This window comes from Microcaecilia unicolor, unplaced genomic scaffold (genome assembly GCF_901765095.1).
Source record: "Microcaecilia unicolor unplaced genomic scaffold, aMicUni1.1, whole genome shotgun sequence".
NCBI lineage: Eukaryota > Metazoa > Chordata > Amphibia > Gymnophiona > Siphonopidae > Microcaecilia > Microcaecilia unicolor.
In genome coordinates this window covers 1-27,318 of record NW_021963058.1, presented here as the reverse complement: position 1 = coordinate 27,318, position 27,318 = coordinate 1, and the positions used below count along the sequence as shown (strand labels likewise).

The window sequence follows — 27,318 nt, the reverse complement described above, 5'->3', positions numbered from 1 at the left end:
ACAAAAAGTTGTGAAAACACTAAAAAACCAAGTCTTCATAAAACCTGCTTGGAAACTTATTAAAAAAATCTCCATCCTTAGGAAAAACAAATAAGTTAACACAAGTTCTGTGCTAAACATCAGACAACACTACAAACCACCAAGATGGCCCAATCAAGTGTTGGCACAAAAATCTTTTAGAAACAACTCTTGGCGTTGGAAAAAGTCAAACCTCTTGGTTAATTCAGAAGGAAAAATAATTACAAGCAGCACTGAAAAAGTCTTGACTGTATGCTGCAAATGCCTTTCAAACAACGGAACTCCACAGAAGAGTAGGTACAATGACATTCAAGTCTCCAAGATCTGCACATAGTTGAGCTCTGAGCGAGAACTGAAGCGCTGATCAGATTCCAAAACATCATGGCCATCAGCTGCTGGGTTACCGTTACTTATTACTGAAGGTTCACAATCCTCCGCTCTGCTGTCACATGCGATGCACCCCTGTTGAAAGGATAAGATGACACTGTATTGTTTTGGAAATATGTCATTTGTCTAGTTCAGTGCACTTGGCCAAGTTATATACCGTATTTTTCGGACTATAAGACGCACTTTTTCCCCCCAAATTTGGGAGGAAAATGGGGGGTGCGTCTTATAGTCCAAAGGTAGCGAGTTCCGAGTTCGGGATCGCCCTCCCCCCGAGTTCGGGGGTCTAGTGACATCGGGGCAGGAAAGAGATTCAAAATGGCCGCCGAGACTTCAATTCTCGGCGGCCATTTTGAATCTCGCCGAGACCGTCAGGCAGCATACAGGAGGACGGAGAGCAGCGCGCTGGGCAGGAAAGAGGGGGCTCTTTCCTGCCCCGACGTCACTAGACCACCAGGGAACATCGCGTGACGTGAGTAGGGGAGGGCGATCCCGAACTCGGGGGGAGGGCGATCCCGAACTCGGACAAGACGCACCGGAGCACCTAGGTTTTAGAGGAGGGAAAAAGGAAAATTTTTTTTTTCCTATTTCCCTCCTCTAAAACCTAGGTGCGTCTTATGGTCCGGTGCGTCTTATAGTCCGAAAAATACGGTATACATTTTTTAAAAATTGCAAATAACTTCTTGAAGCTTCATACAAAAAAGCAAACAGGATGATAGGAATTATTAGGAAAGGGATGGTAAATAAGACCAAGGATACTATAAATCATCTACGGCGAAGCCCCGGGTTACATGACAGACCTCATAGACCTGCCAACCAGAAACACAACAAGATCAGCACGAACATACCTAAATCTTCAATACCCAAAGCAGCAAAGGACTCAAATATAAATCAACGTATGCATCCAGCTTTTCCTATCTAAGCGCACAACTATGGAACGCTCTGCCAAAAATAGTAAAAACAACGTACGATCACCTAAATTTCCGAAAAGAACTAAAAACCAAACCTGTTCAAGAAGGCAAGAAACATATATGGAGGAGTGGCCTAGTGGTTAGGGTGGTGGACTTTGGTCCTGGGGAACTGTGGAACTGAGTTCGATTCCCACTTCAGGCACAGGCAGCTCCTTGTGACTCTGGGCAAGTCACTTAACCCTCCATTGCTCCATGTAAGCCGCATTGAACCTGCCATGAGTGGGAAAGCGTGGGGTAACAAAAATAAAATAGATACTATTGGAGATTCTACATGGAATGTTGCTATTCCACTAGCAACATTCCATGTAGAAGGCTGCGCAGGCTTCTGTTTCTGTGCAGGACGTCAGACTCACAGAAGCAGAAGCCTGCGCGGCCACATTGGTGATCTGCAAGGGCCGACTTCTAGTGGAATAGCAACATTCCATGTAGAATCTCAAATAGTAGCAACAGTGGAGGAGTGGCCTAGTGGTTAGGGTGGTGGACTTTGGTCCTGGGGAACTGAGGAACTGAGTTCGATTCCCGGCACAGGCAGCTCCTTGTGACTCTGGGCAAGTCACTTAACCCTCCATCGCCTGCCGCATTGAGCCTACCATGAGTGGGAACGTGCGGGGTACAAATGTAACAAAAATAAATAAAAAAAAAGGCATACCCCACCGACCCAACATAAAGGCCCGAGTACCTGCAACACAACAAAACCAAAGATCCTAATGGACACACCCAAACTTCCCTCTTCCTCCCTAAGTTCCCCAATATATCTACCATACATTAACCGTATTCTACCACAATAACACCTTGTATTTGTTCATACCAGAACTGGCGATCGCCATTACAGTACTATGTAAGCCACATTGAGCCTGCAAATAGGTGGGAAAATGTGGGATACAAATGTAACAAATAATATAAATAAATAAATGCCTCTGTATCACTCAATGGTGCGGCTTAACCTTGAGTACTGTGTTCAATTCTGGTCGACGCATCTCAAAATGAGATATAGCGGAATTAGAAAAGACTCAAAGAAGAGTAACCAAAATGATAAAGGGATGGGACTCCTCTCAAATGAGGAAAGGCTAAAGAGGGTAGGGCTCTTCAGCTTGGAAAAGAGACGGCTGACGGGGGGGATATGATTGAGGTCTACAAACAGAAAGGGGAAAAGTGAATCCATTTTTTAATCTTTCAAAAAGTATGAAGCCTAGAGGACACTCAATGAAGTTATATGGAAAATGTATTAGAATTAGATTCCTGCTTGTCCCGATTTCTACACCCCTTTAAGATGTTTGTAAACTGCTTAGAACTGAAAAGGTGTTAGTGGGATATAAGACTAAATGATGAATGGTTAAGCTCTGGAACTCATTGCCAGAAGATATGGTAACAGCGGTTAGCATATAAGGTTTGGACATGTTCCTGGAGGAAAAGTTCATCATCTGTTATTGAGAAAGATACGGGGAAGCCACTGCTTGCCCTGGGATTGTTAGTATTATCTGCTATTACCCGGGTTTCTGTCAGGTACTCGTGACCTGGATTGGCCACTGTTGGAACCAGGATACTGGGCTAGATGGACCACTGGTCTGATACAGTATGGCTATTCTCATGTTTTTATTTTTCATCTATTATCCAAGCTGCTTAACTGTTGTACCCTACCACCTACAGATTAGACTATAAAAGGATACTTACTTGGGTGTTTATTTCTTGAGGGATACTGCAGTCCCGAATCCATGGATGCACCTCTGCTAGTTCCTCTTTCTGCTCATCACTGAAGTGGGGCTGTTTATTTCGCATAATGTTCAGCTTTTCCAGGTCCTTTTTCAGCAACATCTCTTTGTCCCTATAAGTAAAAGCACTGTATTTGAAACTGGCAATTATATACCACCCCCCTCAAAATATATCCACACCCAGTATCTGCAGACTCACAAAATAAATAAGGACATTTTTTCTAAAATGATGCTCCAATGGTAAACAAGTCTTTCAATCACTTCTAAAAGGAAACCCCTGTTGCTCTTAAGGATTTTATTGAAAGACTTGTTTACCATTGGAGCATCATTTTAGGAAAAAATGTCCATCTCGCATGTATTTTAGAAGAGGATACAGTCGGTTCTAAAATACCATGTGCTGGAAACTTCCAGCATGAACATCCATTTTACGAACTGAAACATCCAAATTCTGAATGGGAAAACAAGGGACATGGACCTCTGCTTGGCAGCATATGAACGTCCCATCTTATAAAACGGTCACACAGGTGTCCATGCAGAGCAGAAGGGTAGCCTAATGGTTAGAGCAGTGGGAGGGGAATCAGAAGACCCAGGGTCAAATCCCATAATGAACCTTCTTATTTGAAATTTAGGTCCCACCTCAAAACTTACCTTTTTCAGTTAGCTTTCACCATGTCCTAACTTTATTGGCCTTTGAAATAGGATTCTTTGAATTCCTGCTTCTCCTTTTTGTCCTAGCCCACGGTGGAGATGAAGTACATTGCCAAAGCCTGTTCCCCTCCCTTGCTTTTCTTTAAAATGACGGTGTTCCTGTCTTTAAACCTTTAGTTTGTAAACCACTTAGAGCATCCCCTCATAAAGCGGTATATCAAGCATATTGTAAACAAATGATGTGGGTATAAGCATCCTTTACGTCCAAAAAGCATAACCAATCTCCTTGTATCATGGGTTTTAGGGTGCCCAAGGAAACTTCCTGAACTTTTGTTTGGCCAGATACTCGTACAGGTCCTTAGATCCAAGAAGAGAAGAAAACACCCCCTTTTTTATTTGTGACCACGCAGTAAATGGAATAAAATCCCTTCCCTTTTTCCCCTGGTTTAACTGCTTTGGCCTCTAAGAGGGGAGAGATCCTTTAAGAAATTCCTGATGCTGAAAGCCTAATCTTGATGCTCTCAGTAGATAATCTGGAGGAATGAAGTCCAATTCCAGACAGTAACCTACCTGGACAAATTTTATAACCAAACGGTCTGAGGTTAAAAGGGGCCACCATGCTTGGAAAAAAAAAAGACACACACACTCACACACACAAAAAAAAAAAAACACCCACCTCAGCCTCCCTCCTACTGGAAGGTCACCCAGAATTATTATGGACATTGAAGTTATGCTCTGCTGGACCTGGTTTTGACTGGGAAGCTGGTTGGGACTTTTGGTCTCGCTGACATCTTGGATAGGAGAGAGGACCGTAAGTTGCTTGGGAGGATAAAAACAGAGTAGAAGATACCTATACCTTCGAGAGTTGATCTTCTCTGCCCTCCACTATACTACCTTCTGAAAGAGGAGATTGAGCCAGGAGTAGGCCTGAAGAGAGTTTTAAACGAGTCCAAGTAAGTTGTGTGGACCATCTTTCTTCCATGTTTCCATACTCTTGACTACAAGCTGACAGAAGTTCATTAGCCTTTTACTGGGGAAGAGTATCATCAAACTCCTCCATACTATGCACAATACTCCACAAGTCCATGCCCATGAACAGCTGGTAAGCAGCTATGTGGACTGTAAACACAGCATGCTGGTAAAATTTCTTCACCTACAGATTCCAAGGTCCTTGCTTCTCTCTCCAGGGGGCTCAGAGAAATGAGTTTTCATATTACTGGCTCTTTTGAGAGTTGGCTTGACCACTATGACATGGTGATGCAGCTGTGGTTTCTCAAATCCTAGAGTCTTCTGAATTCTATATACAGTCAGCCTTCTTATTTACCTACTGTACAGGGAGGTATGTCCAAAGTTTCTGTCATAAGCTCATTCTCAGTCTCTAAAGGAAATGGAAAAAAAATAAGAGTTAGCCACCTCCCTGACAAAATCATTGTTCCTCCGGGGGAGATTTACTTCTCTCATGTGGTGGGGAGGAATATGAAGGCAGACCAATGGATCCCTCCTCCGAGAAGACCTGGTTCTTCTTCAGATACCCAGAAGCGCTCAGACTTTGACCGTAGGAGATGTTTGAGTCTCTGCCTGCCTCAAGCTACTGACTTCTGATTAGGCCTGGGCCTGTGATGTTAAGACACCGGGGATCTTCTGTGCACCAAGGAAACTTTCTTCCACAATGGGCTGGAGATAGACACTGGCGAGTCTGCATTGAACCCAATGACCTTTTGAGGCCTCGAAATCAATGCAGCTCCTGTAGGCAGTAAATGGGTTTAGAGAATTGGCTATAATGGCTCAAAAGCCTCAGCATCGATGCATTCAAAGCTATAGCTTCATGCCGAGCAAAGAAATCCTGTAAATGATCTTCAAATTCTTCATGAGCTGTTCCTTGAAGGTTACCATTGACAAAGACTGGAGCAATTCATTCATCAGAGTGGCCATATCCCCGAGGCACGGAGTGTATCGGAAGCTATGTCTCCGCTCTTTGGAAGCTTTTGCACCCTCTCCACAATGCCAAGAAGTTTAACTGTCCTCAAGTCAGGAATTGCTTCAAGGACAACAATGACCTTAGTGCTACACTTCGAAGGGGACCAATGTCAGTGTGCTGTGGCCTCCGACCGACATTTAGTATCTTGGTCCCCTCGGTCTCTCAGCGCTGATGAGGACAAATCCTCTCTCTGGAGGGATCTGGAGGATAACCAACGCTGATGGTTTCTATTGATGCTCATGTTGAGAGTGACTGATACACTCAATGTCAAAGTATCCCCAATATCCAATGCAGTTCCCGGTGTTTCTAATGCAGATGGACCAAATTTAGTTGTACCGAAAATAATTTTGCACTGTTTCTCTCAACCTCTGACTTCTCTTTTTGACATCTGTGAACACATGAGGTAGCTTGATCAGGTCCCAAGCACTGCAGACTCCAGTTATGAGTATTTATGAAGATTAAGGTCCTGTTATACCTGGTAACTTTAAAGCCTCTGGGACATGTCGGGAAAGATAGCCACACTGAAATTAAGATTCAGTTTTGAAAATTTACCTGGCTAGGTGCCTTAGGCCTAAATATGGCTTAAATGGGCTGCAGAAAGGACAGGACACTTAGACATGCCAAAAAAAAAAAAAAAAAGCTTTGTAGAGAATTTGTAAATAGCCTTGCACGGCAGATGACAGTACTTGTATGTTGGATAGAAGAAAATTGGAAAAAAGGAAAAAAAAAAAACCACAGAAAAATTTTTTATGTGAGCTGAGGAAAGCAAAAGTGACCGACTTCTCTCCATAGAAAAATGGGTCCTGCATGACTGCGGGAAGAGAGGGTGTGTTTGCATGGTGTAACATTCTTAAAAGTTAGCTGGAGAGCATTTCTGTGTGAGCACCATGGGATCAAAAAAACCACACAAGGATGGAAGAACGCCAACAAGTCCAAAAATGACCACTTCTGAAACCACGGTAGTAAAAGCACCAAATGAAAGTTTATTGGGACCCTACACTGTCCGTGTTTCGGCTAGAAAGCCTTCATCAGGGGTCTAAAAACATAAAACTAATTAATTTAAAACATCAAAACACAAAACATAAAAGTTATATTACATAAATAAATTGTGAGACGAGACAAATATAAAGCTTTAAAATTTGAAGATATGAATATGAATTAAAATGAAATATCATACATAAAAATCGCAGTGTTAATATGTTGCACAGAAAAAAAACATTGTAATGCTTTGTAAATAGAGCAATATATGCATATATATATATCCATACTTTCATATGTATATTTTGTATGAATATGGATTATAGTAAGATAATGTCATGCATAAAAATTATATTTCTATTTTTGAGCACCATGGGATGACATCACCCACATAAAAGGGTATTATATCCTGCTTGTTAGAGAAAATTTAATCTCTAACATTTTTCATGTTGATATAAGACACAGCATCAAATCACCAATCAACCACCCATTCATTCATTCGGTTGAGTTTTCAAGCTCTTGCTTCTTACCTCTTAGGTATTTGATAAGTCATCATGACAGCAGATGGTGTGCATTCTATCATAGTCCAGATAGAGTCTCCCATTGCTTTGTGGAAAGCTGCAGTTTCCTCCATCTCCTGTTGCTTCCTCCCCTTTTGTGAAGGCTCAGAGGAATCATTAGTAGCAAAATACTTGCTGCTGATACTCCTTCCTTTACAGCGTGAATATAAAAAGAGAAACGAGAAAATGCAATACAACCACTTTCAAAGTCATCTTACAGGTAGGGTGAGACAGGAGGGAATGGCATGGGAACTGGAATCATAATACATAGACAATGAGCCCTAGCACTCTTGGGCCAGAGTGGCTGGGAGAGAAGAGGATGAATTCTTAAATGCGAGGGGAGAAAAAGTTATTTTATTATTACAAAGTTTGCTAATTTAATAGAACACTGTGATTTATTTTACCTTTTTTTTTTCCACTATATCAACGTCTCTGTTTATGCCTTGAGCAAAGCCTTGTATCATAAGTACATAAGTATTGCCATACTGGGAAAGACCAAAGGTCCATCAAGCCCAGCATCCTGTTTCCAACAGTGGCCAATCCAGGTCACAAATACCAGGCAAGATCCCAAAAAAGTACAAAACATTTTATACTGCTTATCCCAGAAATAGTGGATTTTCCCCAAGTCCATTTAATAACGGTCTATGGACTTGTCCTTTAGAAAGCCGGCCAAACCTTTTTTTAAACTCCGCTAAGCTAACCGCCTTTACCACATTCTCTGGCAATGAATTCCAGAGTTGAATTGCACGTTGAGTGAAGAAAAAATTTCTCCGATTCGTTTTAAATTTACTATTTTGTAGCTTCATCCCATGCCCCCTAGTCCTAGTATTTTTGGAAAGCGTAAACAGATGCTTCACGTCTACCCGTTCTACTCCACTCATTATTTTATAGACCTCTATCATATCTCCCCCTCAGCCGTCTTTTCTCCAAGCTTAACAGCCCCAGTCGCTTTAGCCTTTCCTCATAGGGAAGTCGTCCCATCCCCTTTACCATTTTAGTCTCCCTTCTCTTTACCTTTTCTAAATTCCACTATTTCTATTTTGAGATGCGGCGACCAGAATTGAACACAATATTCAAGATGACACAACAATTTAAAAAATAAAAATGAATTTAAATGAATTTTACAGCAAACGAAAGCAGACCAGAAAGCAGCAAAATAGTTTGACAAATTCGAAGGACTTAACCCAGACAGATGAGGAATTTCTGTTGATCTATATCTCAAACTGAGGGGGATTTATGTTCTAAAACTATTTATGCTGTAATTGCTGTTCAGCTGAAGGCAGGTAGTGGGGAAAAGTTTTTATCATTCTCACTACTAAATGTAATTTTGCAAATTGCATTCAAATTCCCTTCAATTCTTCTCAAATTGTTACAAAACCAGGTTATTTAAATAATGGGTAAATCAGTTTTAGATTAGAAAACACCTGAGGCATTTCAGCAATAAAACTGTTTGACTGATGTGTACCCTTGGCCATTAATTCTGGTCCGGAGCCCACTTGTGCATATTTTTCCTTTAAAATATGTTTTTAAAAATCCTTTAGAAACATCAAATTATAAAGCTGCTATCATTAATTGCATGGGAGCTGTAGTGTTTGTATCAATTACTATGGAGGACAATTACAAAGGCACAATAATGTTTTTAGCGTGCACTAAACACTAGAGACAACCATAGGAATATATGGGCACCCGTTTAGTGTGCGCTAAAAACGCTAGCTAAAACGCTAGCGTATCTTTGTAAAAGGGGCCCTATATGAGCTGCACATATTGCTTGCTGTAAGATCTCACTTTGTGCCATGTATGCCAGCCATGAAAGGGGGGGGGGGGGGGGGGGAAGAGAGAACCACCAGCAGCATGTATTGGCCTCGTTTATGATGGGAGTTGACCACCTTCTTACCCGAGGTTGCCTGTTGGGTAAAGGTAGCCTGGACTGGCTACTGTCGGAATCGGGATACTGCATTAGATGGACCTTTGGTCTGACACAGTGTAGCCCTTTTGGGAGATTACTAGAAAAAGCTCAGCCTTGTCCTACCTATGCCACTTCTACAGGTCTCATTGGAACTGGAACCACTGGATCCAGAGCCTAAAGAACTGGATTCAGCTGAGCCACTGCCAGATGTTGCAGAACCGATACCAGACTGCGAGTCTTCTCGCAGGAGGAGGAGGTCGAAAAGTTCACCGGAAGCTGAGCGACTGTCCTTATTCCCACCATCTTCAGCACCATCAACCTGATAGATAGTAAAGAAATGAACTAACGTCAACTCCTACCCGTCAAAACTATTTTATGCCTATTTGTTTCTAACTTATCTGTATTAATATACAACTTGTAAAGTGACATCTGAAAATTGTTAGTTCTCTCTCCTCTGCTGTCTTTTTTCTGTCTCTTCACCTTTTCTTCATTTGTCCTTCTTTCTCTCCCGTTTTGCTCTCTTCTCTAACTCATGCTACTCAATCCAGAGCCTTTAATGGATCTTCACTATGGTTCCACAATGCTTATGCAGTTTTAGAACTGCTCTAGAGAAGGATGGATATTATAAACATAGTAACATAGTAGACGACGGCAGAAAAAGACCTGCACGGTCCATCCAGTCTGCCCATCAAGATAAACTCATATGTGCTACTTTTTGTGTATACCTTACCTTGATTTGTACCTGTCCTTTTCAGGGCACAGACCGTGTAAGTCTGCCCAGCACTATCCCCGCCTCCCACAACTGGCTCTGGCACAGACCGTATAAGTCTGCCCAGCACTATCCCCGCCTCCCAACCACCAGCCCCGCCTCCCACAACCGGCTCTGGCACAGACCGTATAAGTCTGCCCAGCACTATCCCCGCCTCTCAACCACCAGCCCCGCCTCCCACAACCAGCTCTGGCACAGACCGTATAAGTCTGCCCAGCACTATCCCCGCCTCCCAACCACCAGCCCCGCCTCCCACCACTGGCTCTGGCACAGACCGTATAAGTCTGCCCAGCACTATCCCCGCCTCCCAACCACCAGCCCCTCCTCCCACAACCGGCTCTGGCACAGACCGTATAAGTCTGCCCAGCACTATCCCCGCCTCCCAACCACCAGCCCCGCCTCCCACAACCGGCTCTGGCACAGACCGTGTAAGTCTGCCCAGCACTATCCCCGCCTCCCAACCACCAGCCCCGCCTCCCACAACCGGCTCTGGCACAAACCGTATAAGTCTGCCCAGCACTATCCCCGCCTCCCAACCACCAGCCCCACCTCCCAACCACCGGCTCTGGCACAGACCGTATAAGTCTGCCCAGCACTAGCCCTACATAGTTAACTGTTTTTTTCCCCCACAGTAATATATTAAATATGCTTTCCCAATAACTCAGTTGGGCAGCTAAAATGCAGTTTCTATACATTTTGATTTTTTCTTCTGCCCAGAAGAGATGCAACTTTTTGAAACCTTCTACCTAGTCCCTCTTGATCTACATAAAGCAGGGTACTTATATGATATGATACACCCCCTGCAAGGTCCATCCAGTCTGCTCAATAAAGCAGCCAAAGCCACACCTGCCGCTCCCTGCAGATTACACTCCATCGTGGCGCAGTCACACGATCATGGAAGAGTGCTTTTCTAATTTTGGTTGAAGCATGATCACATTCATTGTCAGTACCTGATTAAACAAGTAACCCAACAATGTTATCACTATCAACCTTAAGCCGTCTCCCCTTCCCCTCTAAGATACACTCATAATATGTGATATGAACCCAACACAAAATTTTAACGCATACTTAATTCTTGATCTGTCCCTGCTGTTCTCAAGTCACAGACCACTGGGCCTGCTTCCCAATCACTGGAGTTGCCGTTAAAGCCCATTCCAGACCTTTCCATAATCAGGACAGACTATAAGAGACTGCCCTGTTTTGCAATATTTGGCCCACCGACCTAAGTCCACCCGGTACTGGCCTTATTTCCCTGTTTCTGGAATTGCTGTCTAAGAACCGATAAGTGTTGTTTTGATTCCATCTTTTTTTCCATATGAATACAAAGTATGTACTTAGCAAAACAGAAGGCACATACCTAACTCAAAAGACCAGCTTCTGAGGCCGTTTTTAAACCTGTTTACGCACATTTATTTCATTTACTAGTAAAAAAGGCCCGTTTCTGACACAAATGAAACGGGCGCTAGCAAGGTTTTCCTCGGAGTGTGTATGTTTGGGAGAGTATGTGAGAGTGACTGTGTGAGAGACAGAGTGAAAGTGTGAGTGTGTGAGAGAGAGAGTGAGTCTGGGTGTGAGTGTGTTTGTGAGAGAGTGTGTGTGTGAGAATGAGAGTGTGTGCAAGTGTGTATGTGAGACACAGTGTGAGAGAGAGTGTGTGTGTGCGAGAGAGAGAGTGTGTGAGACACAGATTCTCTGTGAGAGTGAGTGTATGAGACCAAGCGAGTGTGTGAGTGACTGTGTGGCACATAGAGAGTGAATGTGATACAGTGTGAGACAGAGTGTGTGAGTGTGAGTCAGAAAGACATTGTATATGAGAGAGAGAGTGTGAGCCCTGCTCTCCCAATCCATGCCCATCTGTCCCCTGCCCCCTCCATTCATCCATTTCCAGCAATTCCCCTGTCTCCCTGAGCCCTGCCCTCCCAATCCATGCCCATCCATGCTCCTATGTCCCCTGCCCCCTCCATTCATCCCTATCCAGCAATTCCCCTCTCTCCCTGAGCCCTGCCCTCCCAATCCATGCCCATCCATGCTCCTCTGTCCCCTGCCCCCTCCATTCATCCCTTTCCAGCAATTCCCCTCTCTCCCTGAGCCCTGCCCTCCCAATTCATGCCCATCCATGCTCCTCTGTCCCCTGCCCCCTCCATTCATCCTCTTCCAGCAATTCCCCTCTCTCCCTTCCATGACCCCCCCTCGCATCCATGCTCCTCTCTCTCCCATGTCCCAGCCTGGCCCGCCCTCTTTCCCCCCCCTTCGCATCCATGCCCCCCCCTTCGCATCCATGCTGTCGTTTCTCCCCTGCTCTCCCGCTCCCATTGTTCAACTTTACTGCCCACCCTCTTCTCTCCCCCCAACATCCCTTTTTTTTTTTTCTTTTTAAATTTACCTCCGTGGCGGTTCCGGCAGCGCAGCGTCAGGGAAGGAGGCGGCGCTCCCGACGTCTAGCCTTCCCTTCGCTGTGTTCCGCCTTCTTCTGACGTCATCCTTGACGTCAGAAGAAGGCGGAGCACAGCGAAGGGAAGGCTAGAGACGTCGGGAGCGCCGCCTCCTTCCCTGACGCTGCGCTGCCGGAACCGCCACCACGGAGGTAAATGTAATATAATAAAACGCACCGTGCGTGGGTGCGATCCGTTTGTTGTTTTTTTTTTCCGCCCTCGACGTCATGACGTTTGAGGCGAGGGCGGGGCAGAGACGGCTGGCTGGCTTCACACCATGAATCCACGAACCCTAGCCAGGGAGTGTTTGAGTGACTTCAGAACGTTGTCTTCAGAACGTTCACGGTGCGTTTTATTATATTAGATATCTCACATTATCCCAATAGATCAAGTTCAATGTGGCTAACAACTTATTGTAATTAACAGTAGAAAAGGTGATGTGGGATAGTATACATTAAGTAGTAATAAAGTAACTAAGAATGGAGTGTTATAATATGTAATATGGATACGAATGCTAGACACAAAAAGGTAACAATTTATAGTCATCCATGTATAATAACAATTAGAGTTGAACTGAGAAATTGGAATAATTGTACAATTAGGGGTTTAAATTAATTATGATCACCTGTGAGAAACTGCTTAAAAACAGAGCGGCTTTAAGGTATTTCCAGAATATCAAATAATAAATCAAACTCCCTAATCTCATGTGCACTGTTTGTCTTGAATAGATTATAAACCAGTGTTTTACAACCGGTGTGCCGCGGGAGTTCAGCCAGCTTAATCTGTGCCACGACAGAGTAAGTTTTCTCGTCTCTAGCAGCGGTGAGCAGTGATTCAAACAGCCTGCTCACGCCACCCCCCCCCCCCCCCCCGGATCCTTCTAACATTTCCCGCCTATGCAGAAGCAGGAAGTTACGTCAGAGAGAAGGCTCTGCAGTTGGTGCGAGCAGGCTGTATGAATCGCTGCTCGCTGCCACTGACCGATAGACACACAAAAACTTTTAAAAGGTACATGGGGGGGGGGGGGGGGGGGGGCAAAAAAGGCAAGGGAAGATGCCAGCTAGAGAAGGGACAGGATGGAAAGATGCTGGACCATGTGTGGGGGCGGGAGGTGGGAGTGGAGTGGTCTAGTGGCTAGAGCACCAGTCTTGACATCCAGAGGTGGCCGGTTCAAATCCCACTGCTGCTCCTTGTGATCTTGGGCAGGTCAATTAACCCTCCACTGACTCAGGAACAAATTTGGATTGTGAGCCCTCCAGGGGCAGGGAAATATCGAGTGTACCTGAACGTAACTCACCTTGAGATACTACTGAAAAAGGTGTGAGCAAAAGCCAAACAAAATAAATAAAATGCTGGACCATGTGTAGGGGGTGTGTCTTAATAATTTTAACACAATGTAAGTGCGTCATGAGATGAAAAAGGATAGAAATTTCTATTATAAACTGTCAAGCAGCGATCGTCTCATATGTATGTAGGCAGCGTGGTGTATGTCTAGAAGCACTATAGAAATAAACAGAAACAGCAGGGAATGGACTCTACCCTCACAAAATATTCTGTTTAAAGAATTAACTTTTCAGTTTGTTTGTACAATTTCCTTGTATCTTGATCATATATTGGGGACTAAGTAACAATGTAATTTCTAATTTGTTCCTTGATTTAAAGGACAAAACATTTTCTTTTATATTTTCCTACATTTATTTTATGTAAATGTTTATTTTGAAAATGATAAATAAATAAGAAAGAAAGAAAGAAAGAAAGAAACAGTAAAAAAAATATTTGCAAAAAAAAAAAATAAATAAAAGGATCATCTGAGGAGTGGCCTAGTGGTTAGGGTGGTGGACTTTGGTCCTGGGGAATTGAGGAACTGAGTTCGATTCCCAGCACAGGCAGCTCCTTGTGACTCTGGGCAAGTCACTTAACCCTCCATTGCCCCATGTAAGCCGCATTGAGCCTGCCATGAGTGGGAAAGCGCAGAGTACAAATGTAACAAAAATAAAATAGATACTATTGGAGATTCTACATGGAATGTTGCTACTATTGAAGATTCTACATGGAATGTTGCTACTATTGGAGATTCTACATGGAATGTTGCTACTGTTGGAGATTCTACATGGAATGTTGCTATTCCACTAGCAACATTCCATGTAGAAGGCTGCGCAGGCTTCTGTTTCTGTGAGTCTGACGTCCTGCAGGTACGTGCAGGATGTCAGACTCACAGAAGCAGAAGCCTGCGCGGCCACATTGGTGATCTGCAAAGGGCCGACTTCTAGTGGAATAGCAGCATCCCATGTAGAATCTCAAATAGTAGCAACAGTGGAGGAGTGGCCTAGTGGTTAGGGTGGTGGACTTTAGTCCTAGGGAACTGAGTTCGATTCCCACTTCAGGCACAGGCAGCTCCTTGTGACTCTGGGCAAGTCACTTAACCCTCCATTGCCCCATGTAAGCCGCATTGAGCCTGCCATGAGTGGGAAAGCGCGGGGTACAAATGTAACAAAAATAAAAATAAAAAAATATAAAAAAAAACTGCAGAGCCCAGGAAATGGAAAGTTGATATTTAAGACCTCTGCTTTAAGAGGCTCTTTGGATCCTGGTGAGCAACATAGGCAAACAGCACATGTACTACAGTTTGTATACGAGTGTGATAAAACCTCTCCATCCTTTTTCTCCGCTCCAACTATCTCAAAACTACCTGAACTAGCAAAATCAATTTCAAGAATTTGAAGAATTGCAGAACTTTGACATGCACTATCCAAGTATCAGTTACTCACACATTTGACTTTCACATGCTCTTCCGTCTCAACACCATCTACAGGTTCCAAAGATTTTGGTAACTCCTCTTCAAGTAGGTTTAGTTGCAGTGGGGAACTACTACGTGAGTTACTGAACAAGGAAGGATCTATACCTGGGTCTTCCAGTTGTCTCTCAGCAGATATATGGGAGGATGCCCAAGAGGGTGGATCTATGAGGTCTGGGGCAACTTGGGTTGGCATGCTTGGAGGGGTGCCAGGCATCGCAGAGAAATTGTATGAGTTGGAGCAGGGATACTGAGGCGGAAAGAAAGGCTGAGGCACCTGCTGGTTCATTTGGGCATAGACAGGATAGTTAGGGAAGACGACTGTCATGACTGGACCCATATATGGAGCAGAAAATGCTTGAAAGGATTGCATATTATAGGACAGGATTGACTGAGGTGTAGATCCCGGTGTAGCTGATGAAGTAGCACAATCCCTTGCCATGGTGGTCATAGAAGGAATAGGAAATCCAGGCATGGAGTACGCTGGTTGGATTGGGATCATCCTAGGAGGAGGAAAGGCCATGTTTGAGGGACTAGGATGAGACCCCTCTGAAGGTGACCAGGACTGTTGGACGGGACCTGTTTTTCTGATGCGAGGGGGACAGTTCCGATAGGACCCATTGCTGTCCGATGACTCCAGGGGTTTCGGTCGTTTGTGTTTGCCAGGCTTTTTCCCTTTCCTATGCCCAGCTGTGCTAGACTGCTTGGAAGAGTGATCTCCTAAAGCAGAACAAACAAGACGGCTATTTACTGAGAAATATAAGATTACTCAACAAACTCTCTTTACAAATCCTACATAAAAGCAGATTTATCTTCTTTACTCTCAATAAGGTATTAAGGTAAGTTACCAACCTCACTAAAAAAACAATGGGGGTCAATATTCAGAGTGGTTTTAGTGGGCAGGAAAGGCTTCTGTCTCCTTAAACCATGCAGAAGGTAATCCACCTAAATGTAACAGTGTAAAGAGAGTGGGAAGTGGACCAATGACTCCAGGGAAACGGGATATACGATTTCAGAATACCACTTTATTAAATGACTCGACAAACTGTGTTTCGGCCACAGGCCTGCCTCAGGAGTCTTGGATGATCCTTGTGGTAGAGTGGTCTTAGATGATCCTTGTAGTTCAAAATATGGATCTTGAGGTTGAGTGGTCTTAATAAAGACCTTTATGATTGTCTGCTGGCGTAGCGTCTCAATATAGACTGTATGATTAGTGTAAGAAAAAACGACCTCACTCTCTTTACACTGTTACACTCCTTAAACCATGCTCAATGTCTCAGCTGATGATACTCAGCGGCACTTCACCAGGCAGTGCTATTAAATATTGGCTCTGACTGCCATCGCACAGCCCAATTAGTGCCAGGGCAGTCTATGGGCACAGTCAAAGAAAAGCCAGCGGTTACGTGGGCACCAGCCATATTCAGTGCCACTGCCTGTATAGGTAAGTGAACTAACAGAACCACACAAAAGGTAATCCTATCTTTACCTACTTAGCTATACGGGTGCTGACATTGTGCACCTACTTTACTCGAGGGGGGGGGGGGTGCCCCCACTATAACATTACCCTCAACAATAACAAAAGTAGCTCTGTAGCAGAATTACACTTTTTAAAAATTAGGTTTTAAAACCATTCAGAACCCCTCAAGGCTTCCATGTACTGCTGGCCAATATGAGTGGCCTAGTGGTTAGGGTGGTGGACTTTGGTCCTGGGGAACTGAGGAACTGAGTTCGATTCCCACTTCAGGCACAGGCAGCTCCTTGTGACTCTGGGCAAGTCACTTAACCCTCCATTGCCCCATGTAAGCTGCATTGAGCCTGAGTGGGAAAGCGTGGGGTACAAATGTAACAAAAATAAAATAGATACTATTGGAGATTCTACATGGAATGTTGCTACTATTGGAGATTCTACATGGAATGTTGCTACTATTGGAGATTCTACATGGAATGTTGCTATTCCACTAGCAACATTCCATGTAGAAGCCTGCGCGGCCACATTGGTGATCTGCAAGGGCCGACTTGTACATGGAATGTTGCTAGTAGAATAGCAACATTCCATGTAGAATCTCAAATAGTAGCAACAGTGGAGGAGTGGCCTAGTGGTTAGGGTGGTGGACTTTGGTCCTGGGGAACTGAGTTGGATTCCCACTTCAGGCACAGGCAGCTCCTTGTGACTCTGGGCAAGTCACTTAACCCTCCACTGCCCCAGGTACAAATAAGTACCTGTATACAATATGTAAGCCGCATTGAGCCTGCCATGAGTGGAAAAGCGCGGGGTACAAATGTAACAAAAAAAAAAATATATATATATATATATAAGCTTCAGCAGCTGTCCTCTGGTACAGTTTTCTCTCCTTCAAACCTTCTCAGTTGTTGCATATCACCTACAGAACCAGCTCCCTCCAGAGTCCTTCATATTGGTTATATTTAAATTCAGGATAAAGAATCACATTTTTCAAGCTTTTTTGATTAATTCCTTACTCCTTTAGACAGCCGTTCTTTTGATAAGTACTGCTTGTCTGCTAGCAGTATAGACTCAGTACCTGGTGTGGTGCATGAAAGATAAGGGTACCAAATGCATACATAAGAAAGGGGTTGATATTCAAAGAGGTTTAACCCCTACTGAGCTGGCCATTCCTGGATATTCAGCGGCACTTAACTGGATAGTGCTGTTGACTATCCCCTCTGACCGCCAAAGCACTAACTGGCAAGGCTAGGAACAGTCAAAGGGTGGAGCATAGACAAAGCCAACCCTTAACTGTTTACTGGTGATATTCAGTCTGCTAACCAGTTAAGTGGGCAGATAAAGTTAGGACAGCTGAAACCGTGCACTAGTCTGAATATTGGTCAGTATGTGGTTAGCTGCCAGGTTGCCACATTGACCTAGACATTACATGCTAGAGGAAAGACATGCTCTGGCATTGAATATTCAGGTTAACTCAGCTGTGGCTGTTTACCACCACAGACTGAATATCAACCCCAAAAACTCTGCATTGTGGGGCAACCTTCTATGATGGCCAGCACAATACCCCCCATTCTACTTAGAACATAAGAACATACATGACTGAAGGTCCATCAAGCCCAGCATCCTGTTTCCAACAGTGGCCAATCCAGGGTTACAAGTACCTGGCAAGATCCCAAAACAATACAATATATTTGATGCTGCTTATCCTAGAAATAAGCAGTGGATTTTCCCCCAAGTCCATCTTAATAATGGCTTATGGACTTTTCTTTTAGAAAGTCAGCCAAATCTTTTTTAAACCCCGCTAAGCTAACTGCTCTTACCACATTCTCTGGCAACAAATTCCAGAGTTTAATTACACGTTGAGTGAAGAAATATTTTCTCCGATTTGTTTTAAATTTACTATTTTGTTGCTTCATTGTGTGCCCCCTAGTCCTAGTATTTTGGAAAGAGTAAACAAGCGATTCATACCTACCCATTCCACTCCACTCATTTTACAGACCTCTATCATATTTCCCCCCTCAGAAGTCTTTTCTCTAAGCTAAGGAGCCCTAGCCACTTTAGTCTTTCCTCATAAGGAAGTCATCCCATCCCCTTTATCATTTTCATCGCCCTTCTCTGTACCCTTTCTAATCCCACTATATCTTTTTTGACATGCGGTGACCAGAATTGCACACAATATCCGAGGTGTGGTCGCACCATGGAGCAATACAAAGGCATTATAACGTCCTCATTTTTGTTTTCCATTCCTTTCCTAATAATTCCTAACATTCTATTTCCTTTCTTAGCCGCCGCTGCACACTTAGCAGAGGGTTTCGATGACACCTAGATCCCTTTCCTGGTCGGTGACTCCTAATGAGGAACTTTATAGTTCGGGTTCCTCTTTCCCACATGCATCATATTAAACGCTTTCTGCCATTTAAGTGCCCAGTCCTCTAGAATCATCTTAAACTGAGACATTATGGAAGTCATTTTAGAACTATCTAAACAGCAAACATTTACACATCTAGATTGCGTATGTGTATGCCCCTCCTGAGATGCTGAGAGACCCCCAGAAGAGCTTTGAGAGGAGGTGTCTTGATTCCCACACTGGCCCCTTTAACAGACAGCAGGCCCGACGATGCTTGCTATACGACTGCTGAAGCCAGGAACCTGCAATGCTCCTGGCTGCAGCAAGGCAAGTTGCAGAGTATGGACACCTTTATTGCATTTTAATTAAAAGAACAAACAAAACCGTGCTCTCGCCGCACATGCGGACAAATAGATGTAGACTCATGACCTAGAATGTCTCACTTCCCTTCTCCATAACCTATATCAAATGGGCCTTTATGTGATGCAATCCCTTCAACCTCCCGTTTAGGACTACAACATGCTCCTCTCAGGTCTTCCACTAAACTATCTTTCTTCACTTCAATCTAAAATTCAACTGTGCAGATTAATCTACATTAGTTTATTACCCATTTCTCCTAGACAGTCACACTACCTGACAGAACCTCAGTCCTGTACCAGGACCCTAGGATTGTATACAATATAAACATTCCAGACACTGAGCAAGTCAAAAAAAGAAAAAAAAAATATTTGGTTCCAATTTTTTTTTCACCTCACACGTACAGAATACAAGAAAAAAGTACCTACTTTGCTCATGGGAAAATTCTTTACTCCTGCTGCTTTGCTGGAGGTAGCTGCGGTATGGAGACTGGAGAATTCGCTGGCGGAATCTGTCCACATAGTTCTGTTGCTCTAGCTGTGTGTGAGCTGACAAAACTTCCTTTGTGAGTCCCACCTGCATAAATTCCTCAGGGGCTAAGCTGGAACTTGCTGCATTGACGGACTGCATCAGAACCTGCTCGCTTCCCACCACTGAATCTTCTAAGGCAGTGGCTTCTAGAAAGGGTGGGGGGAGGGGGGGGGGAGAAAAGAAGAAATAGGTCTGAATGCATATACACAAAAAAAAAAAAAAAAAACAACCAAACAAAAAAAGTTTTAGTCAAAGTAGCATAAATATTTCTACATTGTTAGGAGCCCTTTTACTAAGCCGCGTTAAGCGTCTGCACGCGCCCCAACGTGCACAAAAATGGAGTTACTGCCTGCCTACTGCATAGCTCTTGTGGTAATTTCATTTTTGGCGCGTGTCTGATAAATATATAATTTTTTTCAGGCGCACGCAATGGACACGTGCCAAGTAGCATTTGATGAGCGTAGGTCATTACCACCCAGATTCTTTACCGCTAGGTCAATGGCTGGTTGTAAGGTCTCGGACCCAAAATGGATGCGCGGCAATTTTCATTTTGCCGCACGTCTGTTTCGGCAAAAAAAAAAAAGGGGGGGGGGCATTTTTTGTAGGTGTGCTGAAAAATAATTCTGCGCACGCCCAAAACACGCGTCTACACTACCGCAGGCCATTTGCGCTCCTTAGTAAAAGGACCCCTTAGTTCTTCATTTTACTTTTCTCTGCTCTGTATTTTTGTTTCCTTGTCATCTGCAAGACAGGAAGTACAGATTGTGCTGTCCCTTATAGTAACATGTGAAGCTTCAACGATTCGGTATTTTTTTTTTTTTTGTTACATTTGTACCCTGCGCTTTCCCACTCATGGCAGGCTCAATGTGGCAATAGAGGGTTAAGTGACTTGCCCAGAGTCACAAGGAGCTGCCTGTGCCTGAAGTGGGAATCGAACTCAGTTCCTCAGGACCAAAGTCCACCACCCTAACCACTAGGCCACTCCTCCACTGTTGCTACTATTTGAGATTCTACATTGAATGTTCTATTCCACTAGCAACATTCCACGTAGAAGTCGGCTCTTGCAGATCACCAATGTGGCCGCGCAGGTTTCTGCTTCTGTGAGTCTGACGTCCTGCACGTCAGACTCACAGAAACAGAAGCCTGTGCAGCCTTCTACATGGAATGTTGCTAGTGGAACAGCAACATTCCATGTAGAATCTCCAATAGTAGCAACATTCCATGTAGAATCTCCAATAGTATCTATTTTATTTTTGTTACATTTGTACCCTGCGCTTTCCCACTCATGGCAGGCTCAATGCGGCTTACATGGGGCAATGGAGGGTTAAGTGACTTGCCCAGAGTCACAAGGAGCTGCATTGTGCCTGAAGTGGGAATCGAACTCAGTTCCTCAGGACCAAAGTTCACCACCCTAACCACTAGGCCACTCCTCCACTCTTCTCTCTAGCAGGTGCTAAATGCATAGCTGTGCAGCTCCTGAGCCAAAGGAATGCCTTTATCTAGTCCTGTACCAGTTGGTGACTGGTGCCACGGGAGTTAAGGGGAAGGTCCTTGAGGGGTATAAACCTGGTGGTGCAAGGTCCCCCCCTCCCCTTGCTTCTATGTGAACTTGTTTTGCTGACAGGAGAGCAGTTGAATGAGAAGACTACAGTGGTAAGATTAATTTACCCCACTTTCACCCTGGTAGGGAAGAACTGTTGGGGTTATGGGAATTCTGCTTAATCCGGTTCAAAACTTGTTCAAAGAACGTCAGCGTCGGCTGAAAGAGTCAAGTAGTGCTCCAAGTTAAGCAAGACTCAGATGGCCCTGTTGAGGATCATTCGGGGCTTTCTTGGCAGCAGTGGCGTTCTGTGGTTGGCTGACACCCGGGGCGGATCGCCGCTGCGAGCACCCCCCCCTCGGCGTGGCCCCCCCAGCGCAGCGCCTCTCACCCCCCCCCCGACAGTACCCACCTACCAGCTGAGCTCCGTGCACCCCGCACCTCGAATCTGCAGCGCTGCTGACTGTAAAAGAAGACAATTGTCTCGTCTCGTCGTTGGCCCTTCCCTCGCACTGTGTCCCGCCCTCTGATGTAACTTCCTATTTCCTCGCGGGCGGGACACAGTGAGGGAAGGGCCAACGACGAGACAATTTTCTTCTTTTACAGTCAGCAGCACTGCAGATTCAAGGTGCCGGGTGCACGGAGCTCAGCTGATAGGCAGGTGGGGACTGTTGGACGGGGGGGAGGGGGGGGGGGAAGGAATGAGAGGCGCTGCGCCGGGGGAGTCCACACCAGGGGGTGCCACGCCGGAGGGGGAAGGGGGTGGACAGAGCACCTCCCCACCCGTTGACACCCGGGGCGGACCGCCCCCACTGCCCCGCCCTTGCTACGCCACTGCTTGGCAGCATTCTCCCCCTATTGCTGAGCTGTTTCAGTCATCGGAGCTGCCTTGCGGGTTTTCCTTCAGAGACTGAGGAAGTAGCAGCTGTTTTGTGCACACAGATTGTTTCGCCAGAAGCTTTTATGGCTCCAATGGTAACTATTCCTCCGGCAGAGAAGCATGCCTGGTTTCACTCATCTTTCTTTGCCTCCTGTGAGGGTTAAATTTTCCCCAAACTTTTTATTTTATCACTTCATCAAGCACATCAGTTGAAAAGGAATTAGATTCTCCTCACTCTGTTTCCCGGGTTTCTGAAATCCCAACATTCTTAAATCTTTCAGGTTCTGATCCTTTAACGTCTTCTAGATCATCTTTCCTAAAGGATCCGTCAGAGGAAGGGGATGGATCCTAAAGTTCTTAGGATCTCTTAGGAAGATGAGCTCCTGCTCTTAATCACTAACCAGTTAACAGGGGCGGATGAGTGTGGTCTGGGCCCCTGGGCAATGAGGACCATCGGGCCTGCCGCCTCCATCTCCCCCTGTCACTGACCTTTTCCTTTGGTCATATCGGCTGTCTGCCACTGACACGGAAACTGCCATTGCTTTGATATTTAATACTGAATTGTTGGATCGACACATATTACTATAAGGTACAGCACAATTCTGTAGTTTCTTCACCTGCTGGCAGATAGGCACAAACCCACAGGGGCTTGTCTGGCCTGGTACCACTAAAAGAAAGCACAATAGCAGGTAAGATCTAATTTCTCTATTCATTTAAATTTTGCTTTCTTGAGCACTAGTCATTGGAATCATATTAACAGCAATGATATTAGGTATCACAGAAATAATAAGCAGTGACATGAGCTGGAAACCCAAAAAGTGTTCAGAGAACTACAAATAACTACTTGAAACCGTGCATTTTATAGTACACTAGTAAATGAGGCCCGTTTCTGGAGCAAATGAAACGGGCGCTAGCAAGGTTTTCCTCCCCAACACCCCCCCCCCCTTCTCCCTCCCTCCCTCCCTACCGACCCCTTCGTCGTTCTGACGCCATTGCTCCGCACCTCCTGAGCACCGTACGCCATAGCTCCGCCCTCTGTGTGTGACGCCATTGCTCCGCCCTCGACATGATGTTTGATGCGAGGGCGGGGCCCCGAGACTTGGCGATTTCGGTGGCTTCACCACCACGAACCCTTCGAACCCGTTTTGAAGGAAGTGACTTCAGTGGCTTGGCTTCACTGACGTCAGTGTCTTCAGAACGTTGAGGGCGAGTTTTATTATATAGGATGACCTAACTTCTTATGAACACATTATGAACCAAGAATCAATTCATAATTATTCATATTTCCCCTTCCTTATCTGCACAGGTCAGAACAGACAGACCTCTGCAGCTTGTCCATGATTTAATACAATTGAATTAAGAGATGTCAAAATATACTGAGAAAGGATATAAAAGTAATTTAATAAGGCCTTTCCTCTACCCACAAAGTCAGTGTTCCAGTTGTAGAAATGCTGTGTACCTGATTCTGGTTGAGGAAAATGTACAAAGGTACTGTTGTAACTACACTGGCTGTTGACAGATGCCACACTCATAGCCTTGATGGAAAATGTCAGCTCGGTCAGCGGAGCTTCCACCACTGCTGCCGTTGTTTGAGATTCTGTGGTGACCGCCAACTCGGATGACAGCTGACTCTGGGAAACGGATACATCTTGTGACAAGGAACATAAAAAAATTATTTTAACTTTAAGCAGGACTGTTTGTCTTCTCCCTCGCCAAGTGACACTGAACACTAATTATATTCACTTTAGAACCCGCCTTCCTACTAACCCTGCCAATAGTACAATGATAATTTGGTAAAATACAATTTTTTTTTTTTCATTTATATTTTTATTGATTTCAAGATGTAACTTAACATCAATCGCATATTCACATTTAGCAACAAAACTGCCACAGATATCATTCTAAACGCATTACCTTACTATGGGTCAAACAAAGCACTTAATCCCTTCAAATTCGCCCTCGTAAAATACAATTTTAACACAAGTGCAAACATCAGTATACCCATTTTATGGCTGGTGCATGTATTCCATTTTAAGATCTTGCAGCCTTCAGTTGTACAATAATCAGGCTCCCTGTAGAATTTTTAACACGTGGTTCCCAAACTTCTTTGGTTGAAGGCACCCTGTGTCTGAGAAATTTTTGTGCCCCCCCCCCCAGGTCTCCACCCCCCCAAGCCACACAGGTCTCTACCGCCCCCACACCCCGCTACACATCATATCCAGTATTTCTCCCTCTCTCCCCCCCATGCACTCTCTCCCCCCTTCCCTCCACCCCCATGTCTAACATCTCTCCCCCCTTCCCTCCACCCCCATGTCTAACATCTCTCTCCCTCTCTGAACCATCTCCCCTCTCCATGCAGCATCTCACCCTCCCCTCGACCCCCATATACAAGATTTCACCCCTTCCTCCCCCTCCAACTCATGTCCAACACTTATGCCCCTCATTCCTCCTGCAGCATCTCTCCTTCCTTCAACTACCCCACCCACCCACTCATGATTTTTTTTTTTTAACTTGCCATTCTTACAGGGTCAGGATTAATTGTGCTTACCTTTATATCTCTTTCTCTCTGTCAGCTGTGTACAAAACCTCTCTCACCGACAGAGGAGCGCTGTTTTCCTTGCACACATGGCTGGGGCAAGCTACTGATCACAACTTAGCTGTGATTCGTCACAGAGCCTGTCTGGCGCCTAAAAGGGCGATCCTGATTTGGAAACAAAGAGCCTCACTCCTTGCTTCTCAATCAGGATAGCCCTTTTAGGAGCCAGACCGTCTCCATGGCTGACCTGTGATCGGTAGCTTGCCCCAGCCATGTAGATTTCCTGGAACTACACACAACTTTGTTTAAACATGTGGACATTATTAAATGTCTTGTCGCTTGCCTGTGAACCTCCCATCTGCCCCACGGCACCTCTGTGAGTTCACCACAGCGCACTGGGGTGCCGCGGCGCAGTTTGGGAAATGCTGCCTGATGACTGGCAAAGGTCAGTCACATAAACTTGCTCTCTTTTTCCTTCCCTCTTGAGGATTAACCACAGTAATCAATAAAAAACCCTTTCACTAGGCATGCATTAGTTTTTCTACACAAAATAGTAAGATTTCTCCACCCTCTCACTGTCAGCAATCGAATATTTAATTTGCTTTGTTAAAAATCTGTAGGCTACTACAGTCAGTCACTACTCACCAAGTATGTCCAACAAGCACCTAAAAAAATCAGCGCTTCTTAATACTTTCAGTGACTCAGATTATGGACGGACAATAGATTTGGATCAGTTTCTATTACGTTCTTTGTTACTGAAAGCTTACTGCCATGACCATGTCTTTCAGAATCTAACAGGCTTTGGAGGTTACAATTAACAAGAACTCAGTGATCAGTACCTGCACCAGTATAAGAACCTCCGATTACAAAGTTGCACGGGGACAGACATCTTACCCGTCCCCGCTGGAATCTTACTCATCCCCACAAGAATTTAATCTGTCCCTACCCGTCCCTGCAAGAATTTAATGGTACATAAAAAAAATTCCAGTTGGCTCTCTGTGTCTCTCTGGGTTCGAGCCACAAGTTGGAACACTCCGGTTCGCACATGTAAGACTTGTCTCTGATTCACTGGCACTATGTACTGAGAGGTCGCCACACCTATGTGCCAGTAGGTCAGGTGACATCTGATGCTAGTGCCTATGTCACAGCTGAGGTCTGCGCATCAGCCCGGGAGCACAGAGAATTAATAGTAACATAGTGACAGCAGATAAAATCCTGAACGGTCCAGTCTGCCCAATAGTCATGCTCATTAGCAATTCATAATTAAATCAACAATGAACGTGTTATTATATACTTGATTATGGTCTTTCTTGTCCCCACGGGAACCCCGCAGGAACTGCTTCCGTTCCCGTGCAAGTCTCTACCTCCGATCATTAACAAGATTCACGCTCACGTTTTAAATTTCCCAAATCAGCTTTTAAATCAACTGGGGCATTCGGCACTGCTCAACCGTCCCCTCTCCTTTGCCACCAAGAAGAAGAGACATGACCAGCCATTTCTTTGACAAATTTGGAATTTATTATGGCCGCAGCCAAGCACTTTACATCTCATAAATCGCATTTACTTCTGTTGTACGTTTCATAACTTCCTATAGCATCACAACTCATAGGAAATCCCCTAGGTACACACCTTGTCATTCGTTTCGTGTTTTATCGCGCTGCCGGTTGTGCCGTTAAAGCACACACCCCCTGCTATACGGTCTGTTACTTATAGCACCCGCCGATTAGGGTGCCTCCCGTTTAAGGACGCACCCTGCATAATCTCTGGGCCTCCCGGCCGTTTAAGCCAGGAGACAATATTATCAAGCTAAGTGAACTTCGACCTGGCCCCTTGCCGGTCTTAACCTTGCACTTGACCTTGAACGTCAGCCATTATTCCCCGCCCCCGAGGAACCATTCTGTGGTGACACGCTGTGTACCCCCCCCCCCCCCCTGTAGTTTTACCTAATCCCTGTCCCTAACCGCCCAGCTGCGACGGTTGTGCCCTAACTCTGGGTGGGTGGGTGGGGTCAGCTCCTCTGGCTCGCTGCTGCCCGCCCGAAAGACCTTTTCTCACCTGCTGTCCCTCTTTTATGCCTTCCTCCCCCCTTCCGCCCCCCTGTTTTCTTTAACCCTTTCCTTCCCGCTGGCCTGCAGCCCAGTTGTGTGCGGCCTCCCTATTTGGTTTGGCCTTCTCCTTTACTTGTGTTCAATTATGAACACTATTGTAAAAAAAAGGGCAATAAATGTGTTGAGAACCATTAGATTGCTACCCAATACATATCTAAACTGTAGCTGTGCAACTGACATTTTATCCACTTTCTACTCAAGTAGTTCCTTTACCTTCCAAAGTCTGGGAGCCATTTTCACCTTGTTGGACCTGCTTAACTTCTGAAGATGAAGGGATTGTATTTGTGGAGATTTCACATTTCCTTTTCAATGCAGGGACACTGTAACTTTGGAGATACCTGTAAAAGCAAATTCATTTTGATCACGTGTCTTGATAAGCTTTTTATAACCTATTTTATTCCTCACAGTTT

At 44.8% G+C, this 27,318-nt stretch overlaps 1 protein-coding gene across 1 annotated transcript; it reads right to left on the bottom strand.

Annotated features, from left to right (window-relative positions):
- On the bottom strand, positions 1-27,246 carry LOC115458856 (period circadian protein homolog 3-like; the record flags this gene model as incomplete). The annotated part of the gene is given in 8 exon segments (XM_030188694.1): positions 1-480; positions 3,045-3,195; positions 7,217-7,397; positions 9,276-9,471; positions 15,122-15,867; positions 19,742-19,990; positions 23,724-23,912; positions 27,122-27,246. Coding segments are annotated over 8 exon segments (1,990 nt in total), but the record flags the coding sequence as incomplete, so codon positions are not given.
- Positions 27,247-27,318: the final 72 nt, after the last annotated feature.